Genomic DNA, 26,264 nt, shown 5'->3' with positions numbered 1-26,264 from the left:
CCTACTCAGGGAGAGTGCCCTTGGCGAACAGCCAGACCCCATGCCTGGTAGGCCAGAGGGCTTTCAGGAAGCAGTGGCCTGGCTCTGGCAGCAAACTCTCTGGTAGGATGCCCTGGCTCAGCCTTAGGTCTGGAAGTTGCGACAAATTAGAGATGGGCCCTTTCCAGCCTGCGTTGGAGGAGGGCGGCTCCCTGTGTTTGCTATACACCCTGAGCTCAGCACTCAGGAGAAGCAGGATGGAGTGCCCTGCTGGGTGTCTGGAGTGAACCCCCCCTTCACTGGGCCAGCCCCGTTGGCGGGGTGGGAATGTGTGAGGCTGGCAAACGATGGGAAAATGCTTCCCCACCAGCCCAGGGGTACACACTGGGAAAGGCTAAAGTAGGAAGTGACCCACAGTGTCCCTCAGGAATTGGACCAGACCTTCTGTGAGAGCTGGAAAAGTTCAGCTCCCCTCCCTTTTCCATGGCCACTGCCCTCCTTGGATCTGGCAGGGCTCAAATCTCACCAGAGAGCCTGTTCCCCCCACAGACGGGCCTGAGACCCAACAACGGGATCGGTACTTCATTCCCTAGCCTGAGGACGGTGGGAGGGGCGCGTGACCGGATGTGGAGGGGTTCAGTCAAGCAGGGGGCTGGACCCAACACGCTGCTCTGGATCCACGCTTGGATTTCAGTCCCTCCTAAAAGATCTGAGGGTGACTGGATTGGGAGGAGGCTTTAGGGCAATTGCAGTTTTGCCTATTATACAGGTTCGGATACAGTTCTGCATCCAAACTGCTTAGCCAATCCATGCTCTTTTGGGGGCTCGCCCAAGACCAATTGGAAGCCATTACCTGGACCCCTGCTTTTGCAACTTACTCTTCTTCTTGTCCCAGCTTGGCCTCTCACTAAGGGCAGCCAGTGCAAGATTAGGAAGTCACACACTGTTTCTGGGAGGATCCTGGGAATGGAGCTTGCCTGAGGCAGCATCTGCCAGACCTCTATTTGCCATCACTGCTGAACTAGTGGTCCATGACTGGGTCTGCAGCAGCTCCCCAAACAGACAGAGAGTTTTGCACCTGTCTGCAATGCAGTACAGCTGCCAGCCAGACTTGCAAAGAATAAAAAATTCAAGGGGTCATGAATGCAGCTCGAAAAGTGTACAACTTGCAGAAGCAGCGAGGGCGGGTGTTGATTGGGGCTGGACCCTGCCTCCTACAGGCAAATTCTTTGCCATCCCAAAACACCTCTGCTCCAGGAAAACACACACTAAGGGAAATGTAGAACGTTTACACTGAATGGTGGAACAAAGACACCTTTGAACTGTCTGTGGAGATCATGGGATAGTGTGTATCTGTGTGGGGGGGGTGGGGAGGGGAAGGACGCAACTCATAAACTGGACAGATGCAAAAATTGTCCCAGAAGCACCACAACTTTGGGAGAAGCGTGGGTTGTGTGAGTGGAGGGCACAGCTTAGCCAGTCCAAAGTGTGGCTGGGGATCCTAAGATGGGAGCCCACCCATTCCCTGCATCATTCATTTTAGCAGGTGATTTTGTCACTTCCTGAGAGCCTGGAAGTACCTCATTCCACACAGCATATGTCTCCACTGCGGTGTTAACCCGGCTCTTTCCTGGGTGTTGTTCCAGCCCCACTTCTGTCCACACACAAAACCCACTTATCTGAGTTTGGTGGTGCTTTCAACCCAGGCTAGCTGACCCAGCTGGGGCTATAGGCTAGACCTTGGGTGTTGGGCAAGGATCACTAGGAGACTCAGATCTCCACTAAAACAGAAGAGCGTTCCCTTGACAAAGCTGCCCTTTCCTCTCTGCACTGCTTGCACTCTTCCAGGCTTAATTAAAAATAAATCCTGTTCCAAGGCAAGCAACTGTAATTGGTGGATGGACGCCCCATTGTGGAGAGAGATTACGGCCGGCACAAAGTCACGTTTCAGTTCAGAGCCACGTGAAAGCCACTTACCGAGGGCAGGGACCCGTCGCAACATTAATAAATGTAACCCAAGGAATGTCAGAGGCAAAGAGGGGGCAGGGCTGCCAGTGGGGGATGCTGGCGAAGCCCGCTGGAGAAAGGAACATCTGCAGAGCCCAGTTGGCCTGCAAATCAGACAGGCAGATGTGCGCCATCTGGCTCCCGCGTGTGAGTTCTGCATTGACGGTGCCCAGAGCGTTCTCATCCGAGGATCTCAAAGCACTGCTCAGAGGTTGGTCGCTACCGTTATCAAACCCGTTTGATGGATGGGGACACTGGCCCAGAGAGGCGAAGGCTCCGCCTTTCGAAAGCGGCTGCTGGTTTTGGGTGCCTCCATTTCTGGGAGCCCAACATGGCTCCGATCACCTGAGCAACGCAACTGAAGTCAGCTCCCAAGGCAGACGCACCTAATGTCCTGTTACGGATTCTGGGTAGCTCATCCCAAAAAGCATTCCCTTACGCAGCACTGTAAAGAGAGCTATCCCACTAGCTAGCCCATTCAAAACACGGTGGGTTTGGACAGAGGGGAGAGGAGGGCTGTAAGGAGCTGATTGTGTCTCAGCCCCAGCAGAGGTTGGACTTGCTGAGGTTCTGCTTCTGCTCCACCATATCCCCTCCATTCCCTGCCCTGGAATGCCCCTTATGTCCCCCTCACACCATGATTGGTGGGGGTGGGGGTGACGGGAGCAGATGTGGCCTTGGCAGAGCAGAGAATCCATCCCCATGTGTTCATTAGAGCTGGTTTGGAGTCACAAAGGGCCCAGTGGTGAGTTAGCGTCTGAGTTTAACAAAAGGTTAAATAAGAACATAAGAACGGCCATACTTGGGTCAGACCAAAGGTCCATCTAGCCCAGTATCCTGTCTTCTGACAGTGGCCAATGCCAGGTACCCCAGGGGGAATGAACAGAACAGATAGTCATCAAATGATCCATCCCCTGTCACCCATTCCCAGCTTCTGGCAAACAGAGTCTAGGGATAGCACCCCTCCCCATCCTGGCTAATAGCCATTGATGGACCTATCCGCCATGAACTTATCTAGCTCTTTTTTGAACGCTGTTATAGTTTTGGCCTTCACAACATCCTCTGACAAGGAGTTCCACAGGTTGACTGTGTGCAGTGTGAAAAAATACTTCCTTTTATTTGTCTTAAACCTGCTGCCTATTCATTTCATTTGGTGGCCCCTAGTTCTTATGTTATGAGAAGGAGTAAATAACACTTCCTTATTTACTTTCTCCACACCAGTCATGATTTTATAGACCTCTATCATATCCCACCTTAGTTGTCTCTTTTCCAAGCTGAAAAGTCCCAGTCTTATTAATCTCTCCTCATACGGCAGCCGTTCCATACCCCTAATCATTTTTGTTGCCCTTTTCTGATCCTTTTCCAATTTCAATATATCTTTTTTGAGACAGGGCGACCACATCTGCCCACAGTATTCAAGATGTGGGCATACCATGCATTTATATAGAGGCAAGATGATATTTTCTGTCTTATTATCTATCCCTTTCTCTCTCTCACAGGAAGTGGGGAACTTCTAGGTTCCATCTTCAGCCTAACTTCAGTTCGACCATTCAGCATCTCTGATGTAAATAATCTGCAGACTAGCAGAACCACAAGGGCACCAGGCTTGTGTGGAATGGAAAGAAAAGTGGGTGAAAAATGAGAGACGTCCTTGCATAAAACAGAGTGCGGAAAGGTGGCTCTGCCTATGTCAGCTACCAGACGCCTCGCTGTCCTAGAAACCCCCTGCCCTGGCACACAAAACATATTCTCCAAAGAGGCCTGATTCATCCTACAAAGAGTACATAATATTAGTCTATTTGCAGTAATTAGGCCAATTATCGAAGCACAATATTCGCAATGAAAGGCTGTGTGCCTAGCTCTGGATGAAATATCACCTGCCCCCATTTCAACAATGGCCACAAAAAGTCTAAACAAAACCCATCTCCTGCCCTGCTCAATGAGAAATGGAATGCCCAGGGTTCGCTCTGTGAAAATGGATTTTTGAGATTACTTTGCCTGTGGGACTTGAGAGAAAACCAACACTCCCACTCAACCTGACCCAGATCAGCAAAATAAGGACAATAGCAAGAAGCATGTGGGATTTCAACAGCATCCTGGAAAATAACAGAGCCCCATTATCAAGTCCCTGCCGCGTAGATCTAGACAAACATGTCTCTGTACAGTGCCGTTGCCTGAAAAAAACACGGTGTGAAAGCAGAGGGAATTCACACTGGGTAAGAAGTCATTTTATGGTATCATAAATCCAACTTCATTTCCAGGTTGTTTTCATTAGAAGGGTTTACTGGGTCCAGGCTGCTGTGAATACATCAGTTTGCATTACGTTGTGGGTTACTGAGAAGCAATGTGGTCTAGTGGAATGAATGTGTTCCTGGGAGCCGGGAATGCCTGAGTTACAAATCTGGTTTTGCAACTGATTCGGGCCCCAATCTTGCACAGGGAGGCATGCCCCACACTTCTCTGGTTCCACCTCCCAGCTTCTGTGTCAAACCAGCATTGGTTTGAAAGCCCCACACTTGGGAACATGCAGCCTAGGAGAGCAATCTCCACTCCAGAGCATAGGCATTAGACTGAGCCTCATTGCATCCTGACTGGCCGAGCCCATTCAATCAGGCATGCCAGGCTCATTTACACAAATAGCAGTAGCCGGCAATACTCCGTCTGTACATGCCCCACCAGGACTGGAAACACTCTGCTAGGTGTCAAGGTGAAGCCAACACTGGCCCATTCGTTTGCTCCATCTGCTGTCTCCTCCCATTTGGGAGAACTTCCCCAAGGCTTGAAAACTACCCAGCAAGTTTGTGTCATCGTAACTGCAATGAGCCCATGCTGATCCCTGGGAGGAACATCAGGGTTGGCTCTGGAGAGAGGATGGAGATTCTAGCAGAGACAAGAATAAGCAAAGCTCATCTAAGTCACTGCAAATCCTGGCTTGACCCTGATATCGCTTCTGCTGGGACACGGTGGATGAGCCAGGCAGCAAAGCTCCACCCTCACTGTCCACAGGAAACCTTGTCTGCCGTGCTCCGTGTTGGGAGACATGCCCGGGGCCATAGCCAGCCAGAGGCTTTTGTGCAAGGCCGTTTGGTTTGCAAAACAAAAGGGCCATAAATAACGAGAAGGAGGACAGTGTCCAGGCCAGTGTTGATTTTGCTCAGTTCCAGTTCTGACCAGCCTGCGGACTCCCTGCCCTGCCATTACCTTTCACCGAGAGAAGGGACTGCCTCCAGCATTCCTTCTCACTCTGTAGCCACTAGTGAGAATAAAAGGTGACCACCAGGCGAGGCCCAGAGAGCTGTTCGACTCGATTCTAGGAGTATACCTAGGTAGGACCACCACACGCCTTTGCAGCAATGGATCTTATGGGAGGAAAGTCAGAGCAGGAGCAGACTTGTGCAAATGCCAGTGAAGCGTGGGCTGGCACCTGCCTGACTGACAGAGTGCAGAGAGGCCAAACCCAATGGGTGGATCATGAAAACATTCGAACAAACCCACAGGCATCAAGCCACTCCAAGATGGCACTGTGCAATGTGTCAGGACTTGCAGCTCCAAAAGCCCAGGCTCCCACCAACTCAGCTGAAAAGAAATATATGCTAGGTGTGTCGTTGCCTATGAAACACAGGTGCGCTGTTATGTGCCCATCCAGTAGTGGGCAGCACACGTGCACACACGCACATCGGTCAGCACATTACGATACACTCTCCATGTGCATAAAGTGCAATCAGAACAGTTCTCACAGGTACATGCTGGGGGCAATAATACAGAATCTGCCACATGTACTGTATGCATTCCTCACACAAGGAAGGAAGGCCCTTGTCTGCGTGTTAGGGATTATACAGGGTTCTCCATTACAATCACCTAATGGCTGCTGTTTGACTGTGGCCCGTTTTACAAATGCTTGAATCAATTAGTTCTCAATTAAAGACTGATTTTGCCAAATACGAATAACGGGTCAAATCCATTCCTGGAGTAAGCCAATGGGAGTTACATCGGGGTGAATTTGCCCCCACAGTATCACTGCTATAGCAGGTTTCTTCTGAGACTCCCAAAGTTCACAAGTGTGAATTAATTATGCCTTGCAACGCTCCCGCCCGGATGGTAAATTTCATAAACCCCATTTTACCAATGAGTAAACTGAGGCACAGAGAGGGACAGTGACTTGCTCCAAGATACCAGGGCAGTGTGATCACAGATACTGTTGCCTAAGGGATCCTCCCAGAGGCTTAGCAGATCACAGAAGAGGGTCCACGGGTGGTATCCCCAAGACACCCTGTGCTGGTGCCCGGGGTTGACAATCAGAAATGACTGTAACAGTGACACTTCCGGTCGCACTTTTCCCCTTCCAAGTGCTTCCCAAACACTAACTGATCCTCATGACTGCCTCATGCCCAGGAGCTAGGCAGGTATTCCTGACCCTCTCCTCCAGGTGGAGAAACGGAGGTGGAAAAGATAAGTGACTTGACCAAGGCAACAGGAGACAGAGCCAGTAGTTCCTGGGTCCTGGATCAGTGCTCAGATGGCTATATCACAACCCCCTCTCTTATTACACACGTCTCCAGAGCCATGATCCCAAGCTGCTGGCAGCCGCTATCTGCCTCCGTTTGCATTGAGCCGCAGGTCACAAACATTCCAACACACACCGGGCACAGCCCAGTAAGTAACAATTTCATCACGGGGATGGATGGACGCCATGTGGTCTGGCTGTGTCTGGGCAGCTACAGGCTGGCATCAGCAACCAGCCTGAGACCTCTAGACACTGCTGTGCCCTCGGCCGAATCCCCTCTGCAGTATTTAGTGACTGGCAGCATGGGTGGGCTGACCTTCACTGTCAGCCCGTATGGTCAGTACCCCTGCCTGCAAGATTATGTGACCAGCTTGGGGGAGCTCACAGGGTGCCCCCAGAGCCAGGCCAAGCTTTCCACTCCCGTCCCTGCCTCCCAGCTGTTGTCCCAGCTACGGTGCTGCTGCGAAAGGTCTGGGTCATCAGCACTTCCATTCACCCCTGAGCTGTGAGCGTCACCCCCTCCCAGGCAGCAGGATCACACCTAACCAAGGCAATGAGCATGCTCAAGAGGCGCTAAACATGCATAGCGGGGAAGGCAACCAGCGTCGGGCACCTTAGCCCAGGGAGCGCTGCGGTGGAGACTGTTGCAGAGACTAAGAAGCCGGTCTGCTGAGTGGAAGGACAAGCGGCAGGTGTAAATACCTGGCAGTGAGCATCGGACAATGGGCCAAGTCCACCGCTGGTGGAGCCCCACAGACCTCAGTGTAGTCTCACCAAGAAGGAATTTGGCATGTTGAGTGCTGATGGTTTGTTTTTGCAGCTTAAGGGACACCTACACCTGCCAGGAACTGGACAAGGTGGGGTCTCCACACCCTCCACCTGTATAGATTCTGCTGGCACTTTACATCCAGTACCAGTACCAGATTTGCAGGCCTGGGGCCACCTAAAATAGTAGATGTACTGGCTCCCAGTGCCCTCTATCTACCCTCACTTGTCCTCGCTGCAGTAGCTGCCTCTCATCCCTACCCCTCCTTGCCACTCCCAGCTACCCTAAGGAGATAAGGAATGCTCAGCAGCTCCCCACTCTCATGCCTGCTGAAGCATGTGCTCGTTACTTGCTCTGCCAAGTATTGGACAGAGTTGTTCTATGTCTGAATAGGGGATCTTGGAGCACCCCACCCCTTCATTCTATGGACCAGCAATCCCTTCCCCACTCCCTCAAAGCATTCCCTGGGGAAGATGGATAGCTGGTCAGCTCCCACCAGAGCAGCAAAAAACTGGCGTGATCCTTTGCAAATGTCTCTGAACACAGCATCTCAGCTGACACGCCTACCACCTCCATACTCACCGGCATGCAGGAATTGTCTGTATGGTGGTCATACGCCAGATCCCCAGCATGGGCAGCCTGAAGGGATATGTGTTAAAGGATTAGAGTTTATAAATGCTCCCTTAGCATGTTCATACTTTCAATATGTGAATTTGGAGACAGTCCTGAGAGTGGCCCATAGTCTTTTGGAAGAGTATAGCTGGCTTGCTCATGCCGTTCTAATTCCTGCTGGCCTTTAAATTTGTTGTGTTGTTTTTCTCATACTCTGGTTATTAAAGAACCCAGGGAATATCACAGAGTATATGTAAACATATTGGAAGTTACCAGACAGCATGATTATACATAGTGTTGTAAGTTCTGTTTATCTGAATGAATAAGCAATTAGATCTTGGAGAATGTCATATGTCAGCTGTCGTGCAGGTTCTTTGAAGAAGCTGAACATGTCTATCTCCCCTGCCTAAATTTCTCTAAATATCATTCCTAAGTGTACAGCTGCTGCCTACTGGTTATACATATGCAAGCAAACAAAACATCACAGCCTTAACTGCACCAACCTGCGGAACGAGAGCCCTACCCAAAAAATAGCCCCCAAGCTGCCTACATTGTCCAGATGCCAAACACTCTGGAGAAAAGGACTACACTGTACCGACATTTGCATAGGCATTCATCTGTCTGACCCTCTGGAAAAATGCCACCCTTTGAAGGGTTGAGCTGTCAGGTTTGTACAGGTTACAAGGCTCGTTTGTCATTGTGAAAGGGGAAGTGCCATGTGTGTACAGCTGTGCGATCCTTCGCAAGGGGACTCTGATGATGGATATTCACTTCCCTTTGCTGACATGACCTACATGCCCATTTCTCCTGACAGTCCCCTGGTTTGGTGGCTGTATCTGCTCCCTCTTCTCCCCTGCCTCTCCCCGGGAAGCCCCCTGCAATTCCAGACTTTCCCCCTCCCTTCTCTCAGTGGGATGGAAAAAATCACAGACGTGCAAAACAAGCAAGCATGAGCTAGGAAACATCAAACTCTCTCCGTTGACTATCATCCTCAGTGACAAGGGAACGTGCCCTGCACCAGTCTGAGAGTGTGGACCCCTGGCTGGCTGGTGCCACTATGGACAGATTCCTGCACGGTACTAGCATAGAGCCCTGCAGCAGGACTGGGATCCCGCAGGACCTGGTGCTATAACAGCAGGCGTGGGATTAAAAATTGGTCCCATTCAGGGCTCTACTTTGTCACCTGAGTCCTGAGCCCTGTGCTCCCCCCTGTTCCAAGTGACTTTTGGGCTTATCTTTTAAAGGTTGGGTGGCATTTTTTACTTGGTTGTGGCCTGCGGGGCTTTTCGCTTTATCTCTGGGGCTGCTTTTTCTGTGGGCTTTTATTTTTCTTGTTCTGCGCCCCACCCTAGGCTCAGTGTGATGACACAGGAATGCAAACCCCACCCAGCGTGATGACACAGGGATGCATATCGCATACCCCCCCCCCCCGATGTTCTGGGACACGTTGGGCAGCTTTTTTAGACGAATTGCTATTTTCCTTTGAAACTTACTGGCCACTTTGTTCCTATCCTCCTTGCTCGGGCTCCTCCTCCACTCCTGGTTCCTGCTTTGCTGCCTCGCTCCAGATCCCTTCTCCTACACCCAACCCCTGACTTCGCTGGATCCTTGGCCTGACTCCTGACTCTGGAGTCAGACCTCCTGCCCTCATCTGGGGAAGGGTTCCTTCTCTAACCTCAGAGCCCTGCAGAGTTCAAACCACTGAATCTCTTCTCTGGACTGGTTCCCCAACAACCTGGACCTCTTGCTCCTATGGGGAAGGTCCTTTCAGTGGGACTCGGTCTCCCTTGGGGCTTTGCCACTTGTTAACCTTTTGGAACCAGCTTCACCTAGGATCACTGTTCCCAGGTCCCCTTTTCTGTTGAGCTCTCTACACAGCTCCCCTGAGAAATCCCACTCCTGAGGATTCCTCTGTATGCTCTAGGTGCCCTGCCTGAGACCTCATAACCCTTTAAAAGGCCCAGGTGTTCCTTCACTTACTAATTGCCACCCAGCCATCTGGGCAATTTAATAACTCACAAGTGGATCTGGGTTGGCTTGTTCTCCTTACTGGAGCCTGTCATAAGTAGGCTGGGGGCTGACCCCCTCCAAGGTCAGCTACGCTGTGACAGACTCATTTCAACTTTCTCCCAGGTACATTTGTGTTGAAAGATTCATGCTCTGCGAAATGTTTCCATTTCAACTCAGCTGCATGTTCTGATGGAAAACTGTCCCATCAAATGTTTTTCAAGCAGCTCTACTCCTAAAGACAGGGCCCCATCTTGCACTGAATTTTAAGGTAAACTTTTCAGGAACCAAACAAAAAGGGTTTATTCCCCTATTACCCCTGCTTTTTCACAGTTGTGTTTCTTGGATCTGGAAGTCAAAATATTACTTCTCAGGGTAATTCTGGACCCATCAGGAGCTGGGGATAGCACAAATCTCGTGCAAATTCCAGTTCCTGTGGCATTGCAAGCTGAGGGTTAGAGTCTAAAGAAGCTGAATTCTGTGCTTGTCAAAGCCAGTAGGAGTTTTGCCATGGAATTCAATGGCACCAGAATCAGGTCCAGAATCCGGTGAACATTTGAAGACTTTGTGGTACTTAAATGAACACAACCTCTGAAGAATCTTTGAGACTTGCAAGCTTTAAATAGAACACCCAGTGAGATTTCCAGAAGGTCAAAGGTGTGAGTTTGCTGCAGTGGGATGAGATAAAGCTGCAAATGGTATTGGCCATAGTATAAAAATCATAATGGTACTGATAATGATAGCCAGAGTAAAACCACAATGGCAACACAAAGATCAAGTTGAAATATGAGGCTATTAACAAATAAAATCTAATAGAGGGGATCTGTAAAAAGAACTGGATGATGTTGCATGAAATGATTGATAATAAATCTAAAGAGACAGAAAGCAACCTCTGAAACTAGATCGAATTTGGAGGCGGGAAAGCAGTTTATAATGGGATGACAGAAAGGGATGTTATATCAGTAATATAGATAAGGTTCATTTATTCAGCTGGTCTCCAGGAAAATAGGTTAAGTAACCATTTGAACAAGAAATGAATTTATGAGATGGTTTTAAGACATAAGGGATCAGGCAAGTTTGAGACATTTGAAAATTCCAGGAATTGAGCGCCGACCAACTGAATTATATTAAAAATGACAATCAAAACTATATAGAGGAAAAATAGGACATACTGGATTGCAGGTCAATTGTATTACCAAATCAAAGGTGAAATTATCCTCCCCTAGTCATACTAAGAAGCGCCTTTTGTCCACACTATTACATACTCTTGTCTTTGTCTGAAAGCTTTGTTATGCACTGGTGTAGCACACCATAGATCCCTTTTTGTTGATGAATCCAATGTTTGGGAAAAGTTCCAGACTGATGACTATGGGGGCAGAGGTCCCATGTTGAGCCACCCAACTGACCCAATGTGGGGTGGGCAGTGCATAGGTCATGTTTTCTAGACCTTTATCATTTTTGTTGGTCTTCTCTGGACTTTCTCCAATTTGTCTATATCTTTCCTCAAATGTGGTGCCCAGAACTGGACACAATACTCCAGTTGAGGCCTAATCAGCGTGGAGTAGAGCAGAAGAATTACTTCTCGTGTCTTGCTGACAACACTCCTGCTAATACATCCCAGAATGATGTTTCCTTTTTTTGCAACAGCGTTACACTGTTGACTCATATTTAGCTTGTGATCCACTATGACCCCCGGATCCCTTTCTGCAGTACTCCTTCCTAGGCAGTCATTTCCCATTTTGTATGTGTGCAACTGATTGTTCCTTCCTAAGTGGAGTACTTTGCATTTGTCCTTATTGAATTTCATCCTATTTACTTCAGACCATTTCTCCAGTTTGTCCAGATCATTTTCAATTTTAATCCTACCCTCCAAAGCACTTGCAACCCCTCCCACCTTGGTATCGTCCGCAAACTTTATAAGTGTACTCTCTATGCCATTATCTAAATCATTGATGAAGATATTGAACAGAACCAATCCCTGCGGGACCCCACTCCTTATGCCCTTCCAGCATGACTGTGAACCACTGATAACTACTCTCTGGGAACGATTTTCCAACCAGTTATGCACCCACCTTACGGTAGCTCCATCTAGGTTGCATTTCCCTCTTCGTCTAACTTCCAGGATTCCACTTCCGTAGGTACCTGTTCCACTGCTTAACCCCCTTTGTAGTCAGAAAGTTTTCCCTAATAAATAAACTAAATATCCCTTGCTGCAGATTAAGCTAATTATTTCTTGTCCCACCTTCACTGGACATGGAGAACAATCAATCATCAACCTCTTTATAACAGCCCTGAACATATCAGAACCTGCTACCAGGTTCCCCCTCAGCATTCTGTTCTCTAGACTAAACATACCCTTTTCTTAACCCCCCCCCCCACCTTTTATCATAAATCGCATTTTCTAAACCTTTTAGTATTTCTGCTGCTCGCCTCTGGACTCTCTCCAATTTGTCCACAACTTTATGTGGCACCCAAAACTGGACACAATACTCCAGCTGATGCCTCACCCGGGCCAAGCAGAGCAGATTGATGACCTCCCATGTCTTACGCACCACACTCCTGTTAATACACCCCCGCATGATATTTTGCCTTGTTCACAACACCATCATGTTGTTGACTCATATTCATTACATAATCCACTATAACCTCCAGATCCTCTTCTGCAGTACCAGAGCCTCCCCTGCTCTTCCCCATTCTGTGTCCGCGCATTTGATTTTTCCTTGCGGGTTCCTAACTGAACTGTTTATAAACAGCTCTCTGTTCACTGTTTGCGGGTGTGATATGCGGACACACACACAGAGCGGTCTTCTGCAGCGTTGAACCCAAACCTCTAACACACAAATCAGGGACTACATACTTGACCCAAAGGCTGATACTACCCCAGCCAGAGGAGCTGGTTAACGCTGTTGCCGAACTGGGCCCTTTAATTTTTACCCACAAAAATAGGGTCGCCAATGAGCGATCTTTAAAACTGATCCCTGGGAAGGGCAAAAAACCCTCCCTCAAGGGAAGGCCTTTGACAACGACTTCAAATTAACCCAACATGAGTTAGAGGATGTCTGCCCACAGAGCCGGGGCTCTCAAACTGGGGGGTCGCCAGGTTATTACATGCGGGGTCCCGCGCTGTCAGCCTCCAGCCCACTCCCCGCTTTGCTTCCAGCATTTATCATGGCGTTAAACATATTTTAAAGTGTTTGTAATTGATAAGGGGCCTCGCACTCGGAGGCTTGCCGGGTGAAAGGGGTCACCAGGCCAAACGTTTGAGAACCCCTGACCCAGAGAACTGCGCAGGGCTGTGTAACGCTCCCTGGGAAGGGGGCCCCACGTTTCGGGCACTGGGCAGCGAGCTCCGCTAAGGGGGCCGGGCAGGCGGCAGCTCCATACCCCAGCCGCCCCCAACTCCCCGGGCCTCATGCCTGCATGCAGCGGGGCAAGACACCGCAGCCACGCTCCTGCACGCCCGGGCTGGAGCCGCCTGCTGCCCGGCTGGCGCGCAGCCCCCCGGGGCGGCAGGCTGCAGAGAGCCCCGGCGCGCCAGGCAGGCAGGCAGGCAGGGCGAGCCAGCCCTGTCCACACCCCCGGCGCAGCTGACGTGTTAGAGAGGAGCCGCGGCTGCAATCGGCCTATCTCTGGCTGCAAGGGGGCCGGGCCTGGGGGACGCGCATTAGCCGCGACGGGCTGCAGCCGGAGGGGAGCCCGGGGACCATGGCTACTGGCGGGGCCGGTGTGGGGGTGCGGCCGGCGGAGGAGCAGCAGCCGCAGCCGCAGCCGCCGGCCCCGCTCCAAGCCCCGCAGCCCTCGGAGCAGCAGGGAGAGCAGAAGCCCCAGCTCCAGCCGCCGCCCCAGCCGCCGCCGCCCCAGCAGCAGGGCCAGGAGGATTTCTCCTTCCTGCCCCTGGTCCATGATATCATCAAATGGTAACGTGCCCGTGCTTCCCTCCCCCCCCCCCCCGGCGCCGCTGCCTTGGGGTTCCCCCCCCCAGCGCCCCACTCCGGGGAGAGATCCCGGGGGTTCCTCCAGCGCCCCGTTCTGCAAAGAGATCACTGGGGATATCCCATGGGACTGCTCCAGAGATCTCGCTGGGGTTCCCCTGTCCTTTAGAGATCTGGGGAATCTTTTCACCCCACAAGGAGCACAGAGAGATCACTAGGGATTCCCCCCTGCTATCCCAGAGATCGTGGGGTATCTCTCCATATCCCCCCATCTCACAAGTAGAGAACTAGTGGACAATCCACCTTGCTTTGCAGAGGGCCGAGATCACTAGGGTTCCAGGGATCCCCTCCATCCTAGGTCCCCTGCTTGCCCCAGGCCACCAGCTGCACTACAGAGGATGGCCAAGGCTCTGCTTGTGGAGCCATTCGGAGCGAAGGCTTGGGCTGCTCTTCTCTTCAGCAGGGAGGGGCATCCCTGGCAGAGATGAGTGTTTCTAGCGTGCAGCCTGCTATCTGGAGCCAAGCAGCATGGCATTCTGGGGCCACGCATGGGTGGGTACCATAAGTCACTTGGATCCAGGAAGGTGATGGGAGTCCCCTGGCATGGGTGGTAAAACGTAAGGAATGGCCCTGCATTGAGGGTGATGGAATTCCTTCTGCAGCGCCTTCAGTTCTACCTGCTGCTTTGATTTCATGAGGCTGCTTAACTCCAGGCTTGATTAGTTTTAAGTTATTTTCATTACAGTTTGATGCGTCTTGATCAAGTTGTATCTTTCTGGCATTGACCCTGTGGGCCGGAGCCTCTGCTGGAGTAAATCAGGGCAGGTGCCATGGAGTTTACACCTGCTGACAATCTGGCCCAGAGTTTCCGAGAAAGTTTGTCTCAAGTTGGCTGATGTCTGGCGTTCAAGAAATGCTTTTTTAAATCAGGCATTGTTTCCCTCGTGCGCATAGGTCAGTCGGATTCAGTAGCCGAACTGTGCCTGCAGTGTAAACCTAGTATCTAAAAATCATTGTCCATTTTTGGATTTCATAGAATCACAGAATATCAGGGTTGGAAGGGACCTGGAGGTCATCTAGTCCAACCCCCTGCTCAAAGCAGGACCGATCCCCAATTAAGTCATCCCAGCCAGGGCTTTGTCAAGCCTGACCTGAAAAACTTCTAAGGAAGGAGATTCCACCACCTCCCTAGGTAAAGCATTCCAGTGTTTCACCACCCTCCTAGTGAAAAAGTTTTTCCTAATATCCAACCTAAATCTCCCCCACTGCAACTTGAGACCATTACTCCTTGTCCTGTCATCCGCTACCACTGAGAATAGTCTAGATCCATCCTCTTTGGAACCCCCTTTCAGGTAGCTGAAAGCAGCTATCAAATCCCCCCTCATTCTTCTCTTCTGTAGACTAAATAATCCCAGTTCCCTCAGCCTCTCCTCATAAGTCATGTGTTCCAGTCCCCTAATCATTTTTGTTGCCCTCCGCTGGACTCTCTCCAATTTATCCACATCCTTCTTGTAGTGTGGGGCCCAAAACTGGACACAGTACTCCAGATGAGGCCTCACCAATGTCGAATAGAGGGGAACGATCACGTCCCTCGTTCTGCTGGCAATGCCCCTACTTATACATCCCAAAATGCCATTGGCCTTGGCAACAAGGGCACACTGTTGACTCATATCCAGCTTCTCGTCCGCTGTAATCCCTAGGTCCTTTTCTGCAGAACTGCTGCCGAGCCATTCGGTGCCTAGTCTGCAGCGGTGCATGGGATTCTTCCGTCCTAAGTGCAGGACTCTGCACTTGTCCTTGTTGAACCTCATCAGATTTCTTTTGGCCCAATCCTCCAATTTGTCTAGGTCCCTCTGTATCCTATCCTCCAGCATATCTACTCCTCCTCCCAGTTTAGTGTTTAAGTTGCATCTAACTGTGCCAGACAAACACACAGTCCTACTGGCAAAGGGCCTGGTCAGCGCAGGCCAGTTCAGGAACGTTTTCCTGCTCTAGCCCCTTAAAAAGAGGGTGGTGGATCATCTCATGGTAGCGATTGGAATTTTGTCTTTCCGATTCAGGATCGGTGTCTGGACAAGTATATTGGTCCGGAGTAGATCTGAGGCCACCTGAGGAGTTCTAGCCCTGACATTCTGATAACCCCCCTTTCACATGTTTTGTTTGTGTGAAGTCAGGGCTGGCTTAACAGCCCTGGGCACTGAAGACTGCCATGTATGCACAAAACAGGGTCAGCACAGAGGGTGCTGATGCCAGCTCCCGCCACGCTGTCCCACCCTTGTGCCTTAACCCTGTTCGGCAGGGAGCACTTGGAGGGGCTAGTAAAGAGGGGAAGGTCCCAGAGCGCAGGCCCCAGCATGAACGTCTACACTGCAATTAAACAGCCCCTTAGCCCGAGTCAGCCAGCACGGGCCAGCCACAGGTATCTAATTGCAGTGTAGACATGTCCAGAGCCTTTGCAGCCTGACAGGCAGGCCCAGGGAAAGCAGGACACACGGGGGAACACAGGAGGGGGAATAACGGAAGTGATCATTTTGAACTCACAGGCTGGTGGGTGTCATGGGAGAGAGGAGTTTCAGGAAGGATCTCGCTGGTGGCTGTGGAAGGCGGGATGGGGAGGCTGTGCATGTTTCTATGCGTGGGGCATCATGGCACAGAGAAGGCGGTGGGAAAAGGAAACAAGGTGTCACCTTTGCCCCCACCCCTGGAGACTACCGGCATTGGAAGTACTTAGTGCCAGGTGTGATGGTGAGTTTTTTTTCAATTAGAAGGTTTGTCTGCTGGAAACTGGGCTGAGACTCGCCCAACTCATTTCACAGAGGTCACCAAACAGCCATCAGCCAATGACCTGGCGAGCAAGAGATGAAAGGCCCCAGGTGTCCCATTGCCCAGCCTCTCTCTAACTGCTAGCATTAGAGAGTGATGCTTCATCCAGCTGACAGCTGGGGAGCCGAGCTTTCCTGTGCTAGGGTGTATTCGTTCATAACCCTGGCAGGTTGCAAATGAATCTTCCTTTCAAATGATCGCTTATCACAAAGTCAGGACTTGAACATAAGATAGTGTGCCTCTCATCTGCAGTGTCACTGGGGATGTGTGTTGTAAACTAACAGACATTCAAGGACACACACCCTTGCCTATTGTTTCAGTCCCTGGAATTTCTGCCAGCTCTTTGCCCTCGGTCTAAAAAGCTCCACCACTCTCGGGGCTTGATCCAAATGTCATTGAGTTAGTGGAGCAGGCCCTCGCAGAAGTGTAGGGCCTTATTTCTAAGCTCTCGTAGTGGTGTAAATCAGGAGTGATCCCACTGAAGTTAGAGTTACACCAGCGTGAGCGCGAGGAAGCAGTCAATGATCAGATGAACTTGATTCTCTCCGAAGGGCCCTACCCACAGTCACTCAATTCTACCTGGGTGTTCATGATTGATTGTGATTTAGATGCTTGCTCACTGACAGCCCATTCCAGCATCCAGCTGCAGTTTTACGTAGGAAGGGAGTGATGAATATTTTGGCGATAAAATGTCCTACCTGAGTAAGCTTGGAAAGAATGAATATTCAAACCAATGGGCGCCATCTGCTTAAACATTTCCCTTTGGGCTGTGTCATTATTCCCCAAAGTTATAACTGAATCCCTCTCTGCCCCTGCAATGCCAAGCCCGTCTTGTTTTTAGAGCTGGCTATTGAGCAGGCTTGTGGTTTTCAAAGGCTTGTGGTTTTTACAATCCCACTCTACCCATTAGCAATGGGTTTCCAAAGCCGGGAAGCAAATCCTCTGAGCCAGGTGAGACTTTTCTAAGTGTTAGCAATGGCATCGCAGATGCTAAGCTATTTTTAAAAATGGAGCATACTGAGAAAGCAGCTGGTTTTAAAACAGGGCACCCTCTCTCCTTTCTGGGGGTGTTAATATCCCCTCAGAGAGAGAGTGAGTCCTTCTGAGTATGTGGAGCGTTATTTTCTCTGGCGTTCCTTATGGTTTAGTTCAAGGAACCTGTTTGTAGCTTGAATGGCAGAATGCATCTGATTCCTGTCAGCTACCAGTGATGTTGCTGTTTATTAATTATTTGTATTACAGGCCCCAAACCAAAATCGGATCCCCATCGTGCTAGGCACTGTATGTACATGTAGTAAGAGCCAGTCCCTGCTCTGAACAGGGCACAGTCTAAGTAGAGGAGACGGGCAAAACGTGGGAGGGGAAACTGAGGCATAGAAGGGGGTGACTCGCCCAAGGTCCCCTAGCAGGTTATAGACTAGAGCCCAAGTCTCCTGAGCCCTTATCCGCTGGACAGTGCTGCCTCAAACCAGATTTGATTCTGTGCTACGCAGGGCTGGACTAACAGGATGCTTCAGGCAAAGCTGGACATAGGGAGCCATGGACTGGAATAGCAGGAGCGGGTGCAGAGGAGCATTGGCAGAGCTGTGGAGTGGGTGGGGAGGGCAGGCTGAAGGCAGCAAGGTGTGTTGCAGGTCGAGGCGGAGGCATGTTGGGGCTGCGGGTCTGGAGTGAGGGGCATTAGCAGAGCTGCGTTTGGGGACGTGCTCCCGCAGCTTCCCTGCTCCGAGTCCGGCTCCCGTCAGCTCTCTCGGTCCCTCCTCCTCTCCCCAGCCCCTCTCCTGCTCATTACAGTTGAAACCATTTTATCACATCTGGAAAGTGCAACAGGAGGCAGGACCTGTGAGCATGAGTCACAGAAGCTGGAGGAGACCATCTAGGCCAGTGGCCCTTCAGCGTTGCTGCTCGGCTGCCAGGACAGCTGGGGGCACTGGTTCTGTCTCACCCTCCGGGCTAAGAAGAGAGAAAAGCCCTGGGGGTGAGGGTGGGTATGGCCAGCTCTGCTGGAAGAGGATAGTGTGCATCATATTATGGTGACACACCCTGGCTGGTCAACGAATGCCATTGAGAGGTTCCAGAAGTGATCCCATGCAGCCTTTCTAGCCAGAGGAACGTGGTGGTGACATGGGACTTCTTTATAGGGAGGGGGATGGGCGGAGAGGGATGGGCGCTTAACAGGGGGGAAAGTGGGCCTGATTCGTGGTCAACGTTAGAGCTTCAAGCCGTCTCCTGACCTGTGTGACTATCCTGTGGGTGCATGCGTTCAACAAGACACAGTGATCCAGAGCCGTCATGTGGCTTTAGGGCTAATGTCACTTGACTGGGGCTGCCCAGAATATCAGCAGTCACATCAGAGTTGGGCATATGTAGTTAACCGCCTGTGGCCACTCCCCGCTTCTCATCCCTGCTGGCTTCCGGTGGGTGGCTGCGGAGGAGTCTGTGTTGGGAGGGACATAGCCCCCGAGTCCGTCTGATGCAAGGTGTGAGCTGTCATATCTGCTCTCTGCCTCCCTGCAGCATGGACAAGGACAGCCAGGATGTCCACCAGGTGCTGAACGAACTCAAGACCAAATTCCAGGAGATGAGAAAGATGATCAGCGCCATGCCCGGCATCGGTGTGAGCCCCGAGCAGCAGCAAGAGCAGCTGCGCAGCCTGAGGGAGCAAGTCAGGACCAAGAACGAACTGCTGCAGAAATACAAGAGCCTTTGCATGTTTGAAATCCCCAAGGAGTAGGAGGGAAGGGACAGGACAAGCCAGGCCCCAGGGGAAAGCAAGACATCCCCTCCCCTTTTTTTCTGTCTTCTTTCTACAAGGTTACTGCTGTGTGGATCGCAGCCATGTGACATTAACCCGGGAGAACATTGTGTACCTGACGTATGATGATTGCAGCGGTTCGTTTGCTTTGATCTGCTGTGGGACTGCGTGTATTTATATATCTCTCTGTTCTGGAGTGCGTCTCTTTTTTTTTTTTAATGCAAGCACGCAGGAGGGATTACGCTCCCCACCTTGCTATGAGGAGTAAATGATCTGGTGGCAACATTACTGCCTGCAGCCAGAAAGAGGGGGCATTTTCTTCCCTTTTGTGGAAATCGGCAGAATGGAGCTTCCTGCCCTGCCCCCTGGAGGCAGCGGACGCGGTCCCCCCTGCGCTGGTTGCAGAGTGTGTGTCTGGAGAGAAAGGATTGATTACAACTGCTTTAGTATTTATCACCTTGATTTTTTTTTTTTTTTCCATAAGTGATGCTTGTATCTGAGATGATCCAAGTAAAGATTTGAAAACCCTGAGTGGCACTTCTTGCATCTGTACCGAGCATGCACGGACGGCACAGGGCTATCGTTCTGAAAGCACAGGAGACCACAGAGCTGCTCTGGGTGCTTTCTCCTTCCATTGCTTTTCTAAAAGCAGGGCTGGGGCCAAATAGCCTGGTAGATGTAGGCTGGGAATTTTTAAAGGAGTAGTCAGTGCTCAGCTCTGAGTGAATGTCACAGGGATTTAGGTACCTCGATTCCCAACTCACAGAGGCAGTGTCACTCCCGGTTGCCCTGGGGTCAGTCTGAGTAACCCTGTTGACTGTAGTGGTTATTACACTTTCCACCAGCGGGGCTGACCGCAGAATCTCTCAGAGGCCAGCTGCGTGCCCCAGAGTACTTTAATCAAGGGGAGAATCCACTGCCTGCCTACATCGGCCTCAAGCATTTGGGACACTTGTCCTGTGCTGTGTTAACCCCTGTCCCCGCGCTGCGGAGGGAGATGAAGTGCTTTGTGCAGCTCCAGTGCAGGACACGGAGGCCCAGGCAAGTATCTAGTAAACAGCCCCATGGAGATGGGAAGGGAGATTGGCCTATAGCCAGCTAGCAGCAACTGGGCCATTCAAGTCAGTGGAGTTGCACCAGGGAAGAATTTGGCCCATAGATAAGCTGGTGACTCTGGATTAAGGCCTCTAGCCTTTCATTTATTGAGACCTGGGTGCAACTCCTGTTTAAGAGCACCGCCCTGCCACGGGAGTGAGGTTTGCAGGATCTGAGCCTTGGTCACCAGTGTAAAAACAGTGGTGGGTTCATTTCCCTCGCCCCACGGACACTGTGGCCACCACACACTACAGCACACCACCTGGTCTCTGCTCAAGGGGAGCCTGGGACTTGACCAGGACTGGGATGTATTGGCTGGGCAGGGGGAAGTTTGTGCAGTGCCTGCCGGTATTAGCAGTAATGCTAGCCAGGCCTTTGTTGCCTTCGCTTTCACAAGAAGCAAATTCACCCCCCAGTATTTCAACTGTATAAACTAGAGGCAGGAGGAGAAGACGACTTGACGGGGAAGAGTCCAGCAAGTGCTCAGATTGAGGAGATGGGCGGTGGTGGGTTGGGCCATCGGCTAGTCCATCAATGCAGCGAGGTGGTGTGAGCCAATTCTGCACCTTATTTGTACCCATGTAAAATAGCAGAGTTGGATGGGTCTGATTCACCCCTGACGTAAACACCCTGGCTTCAGTGCAGGGGCGTGCAGAGATGAGAAAGTGGGTTTCCAGGGCAGTAACTGAGGGCACCTCCGGTTACAACCAATGAAAATTGCTGAACGTTGGATCATGTTCAAATAGAGCAAGGGACAGCTTGCTGAGTCCTACCTCGGAATTTCCTGCTGCCTGCCTGCCCCTTCCATGGGAAATGGAGGTAAACACGGTTATCATAGGAGATCTCACTGTACCTCACTGGCTAATAAAGGTATTATGTGTACAGTTTCAAGCATGTGTGCCCAGGGTTGGCTGGGTCCCAGCCTTTCTTGTGAAGTGCTCTTATAAATTATGATGAAATACTGTGCCAGTCACTAGAATGCAGGTTATTTGCATATAACACAAGGACACAGAGAAGCCGGTAGAGTCCCTGGAAGAGAGAGAAAGCTCATTCCTGTCAAGAGCAGCAACAAATTCTGTTTTGAAATTGCTTTCCCTTTGCCAGCCAGAAGGAAAGTGTTTCTGCTAAGGGCAGGGACCCCATGCTGGGACAGTCCAAATTACCAGTAGCTCTCGTTTCTTTGGGAAGACGCAAAGGTGGCCTGGGATAAACCTTTCTTGTTTCAGTGAAACCGAACCCTAAAATACGCAATAGAAAATGAACGTGGGCAGTGCATTTCTGCCAGCCATTGTCTAAGATCAGTAAATTTGGCATCTATTTCACGTGGAGAAATAATCCATTTAGTTTTCAATATACATTCCATGAACTGTGAATGTACTAGAGATGGAAGAATCAAGTGTAAGCTCAGAGAAATGTGCAATTGCAGGTGAAAGTCACCCCTTCAACTTGAAATCCAGTCAGGTTGGTTTGGGTTTTTTTAAATGTACTAAAAGCTGTTTCAGAAGCACATTTTCCTTATCTTTAAATTAAAGATATATTTCTGGCCTCGATTGCTGGGGTAGGGGGCAAGGGAAATAACAGGGGGAACTGACTAGTGAAACAAGGAGACTGGCTAAACACAAAAGGCCTAATTTTTCCAGAGGATCTGAGCAATTGAGATCAGTGGGAGTTGGTGGTATCCAGCAGCCCTGAGAAACCAGTCCTAACGTGTTTTCAAAATCACCAAGTAAGCAAATTAGAAAAAAATGAGAATTTATTCCTTCCCCGTTTTCTTTCAGTTCTGGCAGTCTTGGCTATTTGGAACAGTAGTTCTTTCAAATGCAAGTATGGGGCCTTTTTAAGTGGAATGTTTCCTTTAGGTGTGTTGCAAAGGGAAAAAGGTCTCTCTGATTTGAGTGCAGGTTACTATTCGTAAAAAGCCTTTTATGATAGAATTGCATGTGTGTTTCAAGTGCGAAAAAACAGGGCAGGAGATTACTTCTATTACCGTAGTGCCTGGTCCTAGGAGCGATTTTAATTGATTATGAAGTTGTGTCACATCTCATTTTACCCACATTTCCTATGACAGATGTCCTACTAGTATTTATGATCACATGCACTTATAGGCTAGGAGCGGAAATATTTCATTTTTCCATCTGCCCTCTAGATGTCACCCTATGGTTCAATGCAAGGTACCGTAATTAGAAAAATGACAGGTTTCAGAGTAACAGCCGTGTTAGTCTGTATTCGCAAAAAGAAAAGGAGAACTTGTGGCACCTTAGAGACTAACCAATTTATGCTTTTATTTATTTATTTATTTGAGCAATTTATGCTCAAATAAATTGGTTAGTCTCTAAGGTGCCACAAGTACTCCTTTTCTTTTTGTAATCAGAAAAAGTTTTAGCCCAATCAGTGCTCTGTTTTGGCAGCACAGTTCATGTGACCTCTCCCCTGAATTACTTTGTTGTGTTGAAATAAATCTTGTCATGCACTTTCAGTAACGGGAACCTTTGCACTGGGAATGAAGGGAAGTAAGTAGAGGGAAGGTTTTGATTGGAGGGGGCTATCATAAGTAAACACAGTTGCTCAGCTTCAATATAGATGTTCCATACCACATAGGGGGAGGCTTTGAAAATGCTGAGAAACACCATGAGGAATCAAAGACAAACCTGGAACAGATTAATTTAAAAAAGGGTTTTATTTTTGTAGAAAAAAATAGTAAACTTAAAACATGGAGCGTAGAAAACACTTGCATACGATTTTGTTCATGTCCAGGACACACACTACCCTACATAAAGTGCCTATTTAAAAAAAACAAAAACAAAAAAAAGCTTTTTTTTCCCTCCAAATCAGGCAAGACAAATGTAAACAAAAGTCAGGTTTTGACACACACCCATCTCTGCTTCTGTAAGAGAGGCCAGTGGAGGGGCCTGCCAGATGATTGCGACAGCGGGAAGTGTCCTCCTGCAGCTCTCCTGGCTCAGAGAAATGTACACCCACAAAGCCCCTTTCCAGAGCTCAGTGTTGGCTGGTTTCTCAAGTCCAAACCATATCTTCCCACCCCAAGTCTCTTCTGTAAGGCAGTGCACTGGCCTATGCTGGCGAAGGTGGGGAGGTGCCTTAGAGTCAATGTCTTTCCACTACCAGGCTCCTCATCTGTGCTCACAAAGTCCTCAGTCTCTCATCATTGGGGGGGGAGGGTGTCCCCAGCATCATCAGCAGCCCCCCATTGCACCCCAGAAGTGGGTGCAGAGGACAGCAGATGCAAATCATCCCCTTGGGCTGGGGGTGGGAGGTAACCTGCCCCCTGGGCAGATGCCACCCTGGCCAGGGCACATACCACCCCTGGGCAGCCAGAGTTTATTATGAAACAAGCTTCCCCCCCATGTATCTCCCTCCCTTTTTGGGGAGGGGAGGAGTGGGGCGGCAGGATGCTCCTAGCTGATCACACAGCGCTCCTTGTCCTTGGCTTGCCCGCCGCCGATGGCCTTCTCCCGGATGTACATGAGGTCACTGTGCACGCTGGGCCGGCGGGCAAAGGGGGCCACGATGCCATAGGCTTCCCTGCTGCTGCTGCCCTCGGCCCCTTCCTTCAGCAGCTTCTTGCCCTTGAGCGCCTTCTTGTGCAGCATGTCACAGTACTGCACCGAGATCTTGCGGTGCAGGTCCGGGCTCATCTCGCTGGGCAGCTTGGCCATGGCAAAGAGTGCTTGGAACATCTGGTCCAGGCTGCTGTTCTTCTTGGCGGAGATCTCGAAGTAGGCACATTTCTGAGGGTCTGCCCCGACCAGCTGCTCGATCTCCCGGGGCGCTACCTCCCGGTAGAAGTCTCGGTCCCCCTTGTTGCCACAGATGACCAGGGGCACCTCCATGTTCTCCTTGGTCTTGTTCTTCAGGCAAGACTTGGTCTCCAGGATCTGCTGCTTCAGCCGCTGCACCTCCTCAAAGGAGTCCCGGTTGTCCAAGCTGAACACCAAGATGAAGACATCTCCTGCAGGAGAGAGGGGGCACAGAGAGGGGGCACGTTAGGACCTGGTCCTGGATGGAGATAGCGCCCTGTCCCCAATCAGCTCACCCAACCTCAGCCCTAAGGGCTGACCATAAACTACCGCACCACAGGATGGAATTGTGTGTTTGTTTCAGGGTTACGGGTTGCGGGGGGGTCTTCTTGAAAAACAAGACCACCAAAATATGCCTTCGGTAATTTATGGACAGCCCCTAATTAGCCCTGGCATGAACCAGAAGCAGTGCTCTGCATTTCCCTATTTGTTCCCACCTTCGCCTGGTGCAGGGAGTTAGCAAACTTTATTTCCCTAGGCAGTTTGCTGAGCTTGCATGCAAATGCCAGCCTCTGTGGAGGGGCTTAGCTCGCTTGTGAGGGTGCAGCTGCGGAGAGAAGCAGCCAGCGAGCTCCAGGCTTTGCTGCGCTTTCAGATTTACATTGCAAGGTGTGCTGTGTGTGAGCGGCTCACACACCCCATCCAAGCCACCCCGGACAGTTGGGGGCATAGGTACTGGAAGTAGGGGGGCTGCCGCACTTCCTGGCTTGAAGTGGTTTCCATGCTGTACAGGGTTTACAGTTTGGTTCAGTGGCTTTCAGCACCCCCACTAGACAAATTGTTCCAGCCCCCCTGCATGGGTGCTGGGTAAACACACCCGCCCGGCCCTTGCTTGGTTCACTTTCCTAGTGTAACCCACACACCTTCTAGGCATGGTGTTGTGTCCCAATTAGTGACACGGAGACCACTTTGAGAGCCAGAGATTAACGAGTCTGCTCTACAGCCTTAGCTAACGGGCCGCTGGCTTTTGGCTCATGAGGTAGAGGCTCTTGCACTAAGCTCCAGCGGTGCCAGGTTCGATCCCGCCTGGCACCACGAGCGCCTTGGCACTCACAAAATCTTCCCCGAGGGAGCCGGAGACGTTGCACGCAGAGAGCGGAGTGTCCCCTGGCACAAGGAGCATTCCCAGCTGGGACTCCCCCCCAGCTCCCTTCCCTACCCAGAGGGACGCTGCAGCCTCCCCCCGGCCCCAGCCCTGGGAGGTGGGACCCGGCCCCCCGTACCTGTCAGGATGGAGAGGCGCCGCATGGCGGGGAAGGGGTGGTTGCCCGACGTGTCCAGGATGTCCAGCTGATAGACCTCGCCGCGGATGCTGTAGAACTTGCGGTGGAAGTCCTCGATGGTGGGCGTGTACTGCTCCTCGAAGCGGCCCGTCAGGAAGCGGGAGACGATGGCCGTCTTGCCCACCTTGGAGGAGCCCAGCACCACCATGCGGTAGCAGTTCTTGGCCGGGATGCTCAGCTCGGACTCGCTCTGGCACAGCTTCTTGATCATGGCGGCGGGTCTCATGGGAGCGGGCGGCGGGGGTCTGGGGAACGGCTGGCCGCGGGACGCCCGCCTTCTCGAGCAGCCCGCGAGTCCGCTGTGAGCGGCCCCCGGGCGCCGCTGGCTTTATACAGCGCCGGGCGCGCCCGCCCCTCGGCGGCGTCACAGACCGGGGAGGCGGCTTGCAGCTGGCTGGCTGGCCGGGGGCGCGGCTTGGCGCACGGCCGCCTGTCTCTGCCTGCGCTGGGGACCCGGGGCGTGGGGGGGGAACCACCATCCTGCTGCATTGCTGGAGCCCGGTCCCCGGGGCTGCAGAGCCCCCCCCGCCCCCGGAGGAGACGGGGCGTCGTGCAATGGTCCTGGGCACTTTGCAATTACCCCCCCACCACCCCATCCCTCCCAGCTGGATTCGGTGCCACCCTCCTCTTGGCTACACGATCCCCGCCCCAGCTACGCCAGAAGCCATCCAGCTCCGGGCTGG

At 51.2% G+C, this 26,264-nt stretch overlaps 2 protein-coding genes across 3 annotated transcripts; one reads left to right on the top strand and one right to left on the bottom strand.

Annotated features, from left to right (window-relative positions):
* The first annotated feature begins 13,515 nt into the window (after positions 1-13,515).
* On the top strand, positions 13,516-19,916 carry MED9 (mediator complex subunit 9). The gene is made up of 2 exons (XM_077828871.1): positions 13,516-13,792; positions 19,148-19,916. The coding sequence occupies exons 1-2, from the start codon at positions 13,581-13,583 to the stop codon at positions 19,362-19,364; spliced, it is 429 nt and encodes a 142-aa protein (XP_077684997.1). The 5' UTR covers positions 13,516-13,580; the 3' UTR covers positions 19,365-19,916.
* Positions 19,917-23,176: 3,260 nt separating this feature from the next.
* RASD1 (ras related dexamethasone induced 1) lies at positions 23,177-25,851 on the bottom strand. Of its 2 annotated transcripts, none has more exons than XM_077828302.1 (2): positions 25,522-25,851; positions 23,177-24,450 (listed from the first exon to the last, which is right to left on the bottom strand). In XM_077828302.1, the coding sequence occupies exons 1-2, from the start codon at positions 25,805-25,807 to the stop codon at positions 23,897-23,899; spliced, it is 840 nt and encodes a 279-aa protein (XP_077684428.1). In that variant the 5' UTR covers positions 25,808-25,851; the 3' UTR covers positions 23,177-23,896. The 2 variants fall into 2 exon arrangements, with proteins under 2 accessions (XP_077684428.1, XP_077684429.1); XM_077828303.1 differs by having other exon boundaries at positions 23,956-24,376.
* Positions 25,852-26,264: the final 413 nt, after the last annotated feature.

The sequence above is a fragment of the Eretmochelys imbricata genome, chromosome 10 (genome assembly GCF_965152235.1).
Source record: "Eretmochelys imbricata isolate rEreImb1 chromosome 10, rEreImb1.hap1, whole genome shotgun sequence".
Lineage (NCBI taxonomy): Eukaryota > Metazoa > Chordata > Testudines > Cheloniidae > Eretmochelys > Eretmochelys imbricata.
This window is presented reverse-complemented; position numbering and strand designations above follow the sequence as displayed.

Coding starts and splice junctions, on each gene's coding strand:
- RASD1 (XM_077828302.1), bottom strand. CDS start 25,807: ATGAGACCCGCCGCCATGATCAAGAAGCTGTGCCAGAGCGAGTCCGAG. Junction 24,451..25,521: donor GCGCCTCTCCATCCTGACAG/GTACGGGGGGCC, acceptor TCTCTCCTGCAG/GAGATGTCTTCATCTTGGTG.
- MED9 (XM_077828871.1), top strand. CDS start 13,581: ATGGCTACTGGCGGGGCCGGTGTGGGGGTGCGGCCGGCGGAGGAGCAG. Junction 13,793..19,147: donor GTCCATGATATCATCAAATG/GTAACGTGCCCG, acceptor GCCTCCCTGCAG/CATGGACAAGGACAGCCAGG.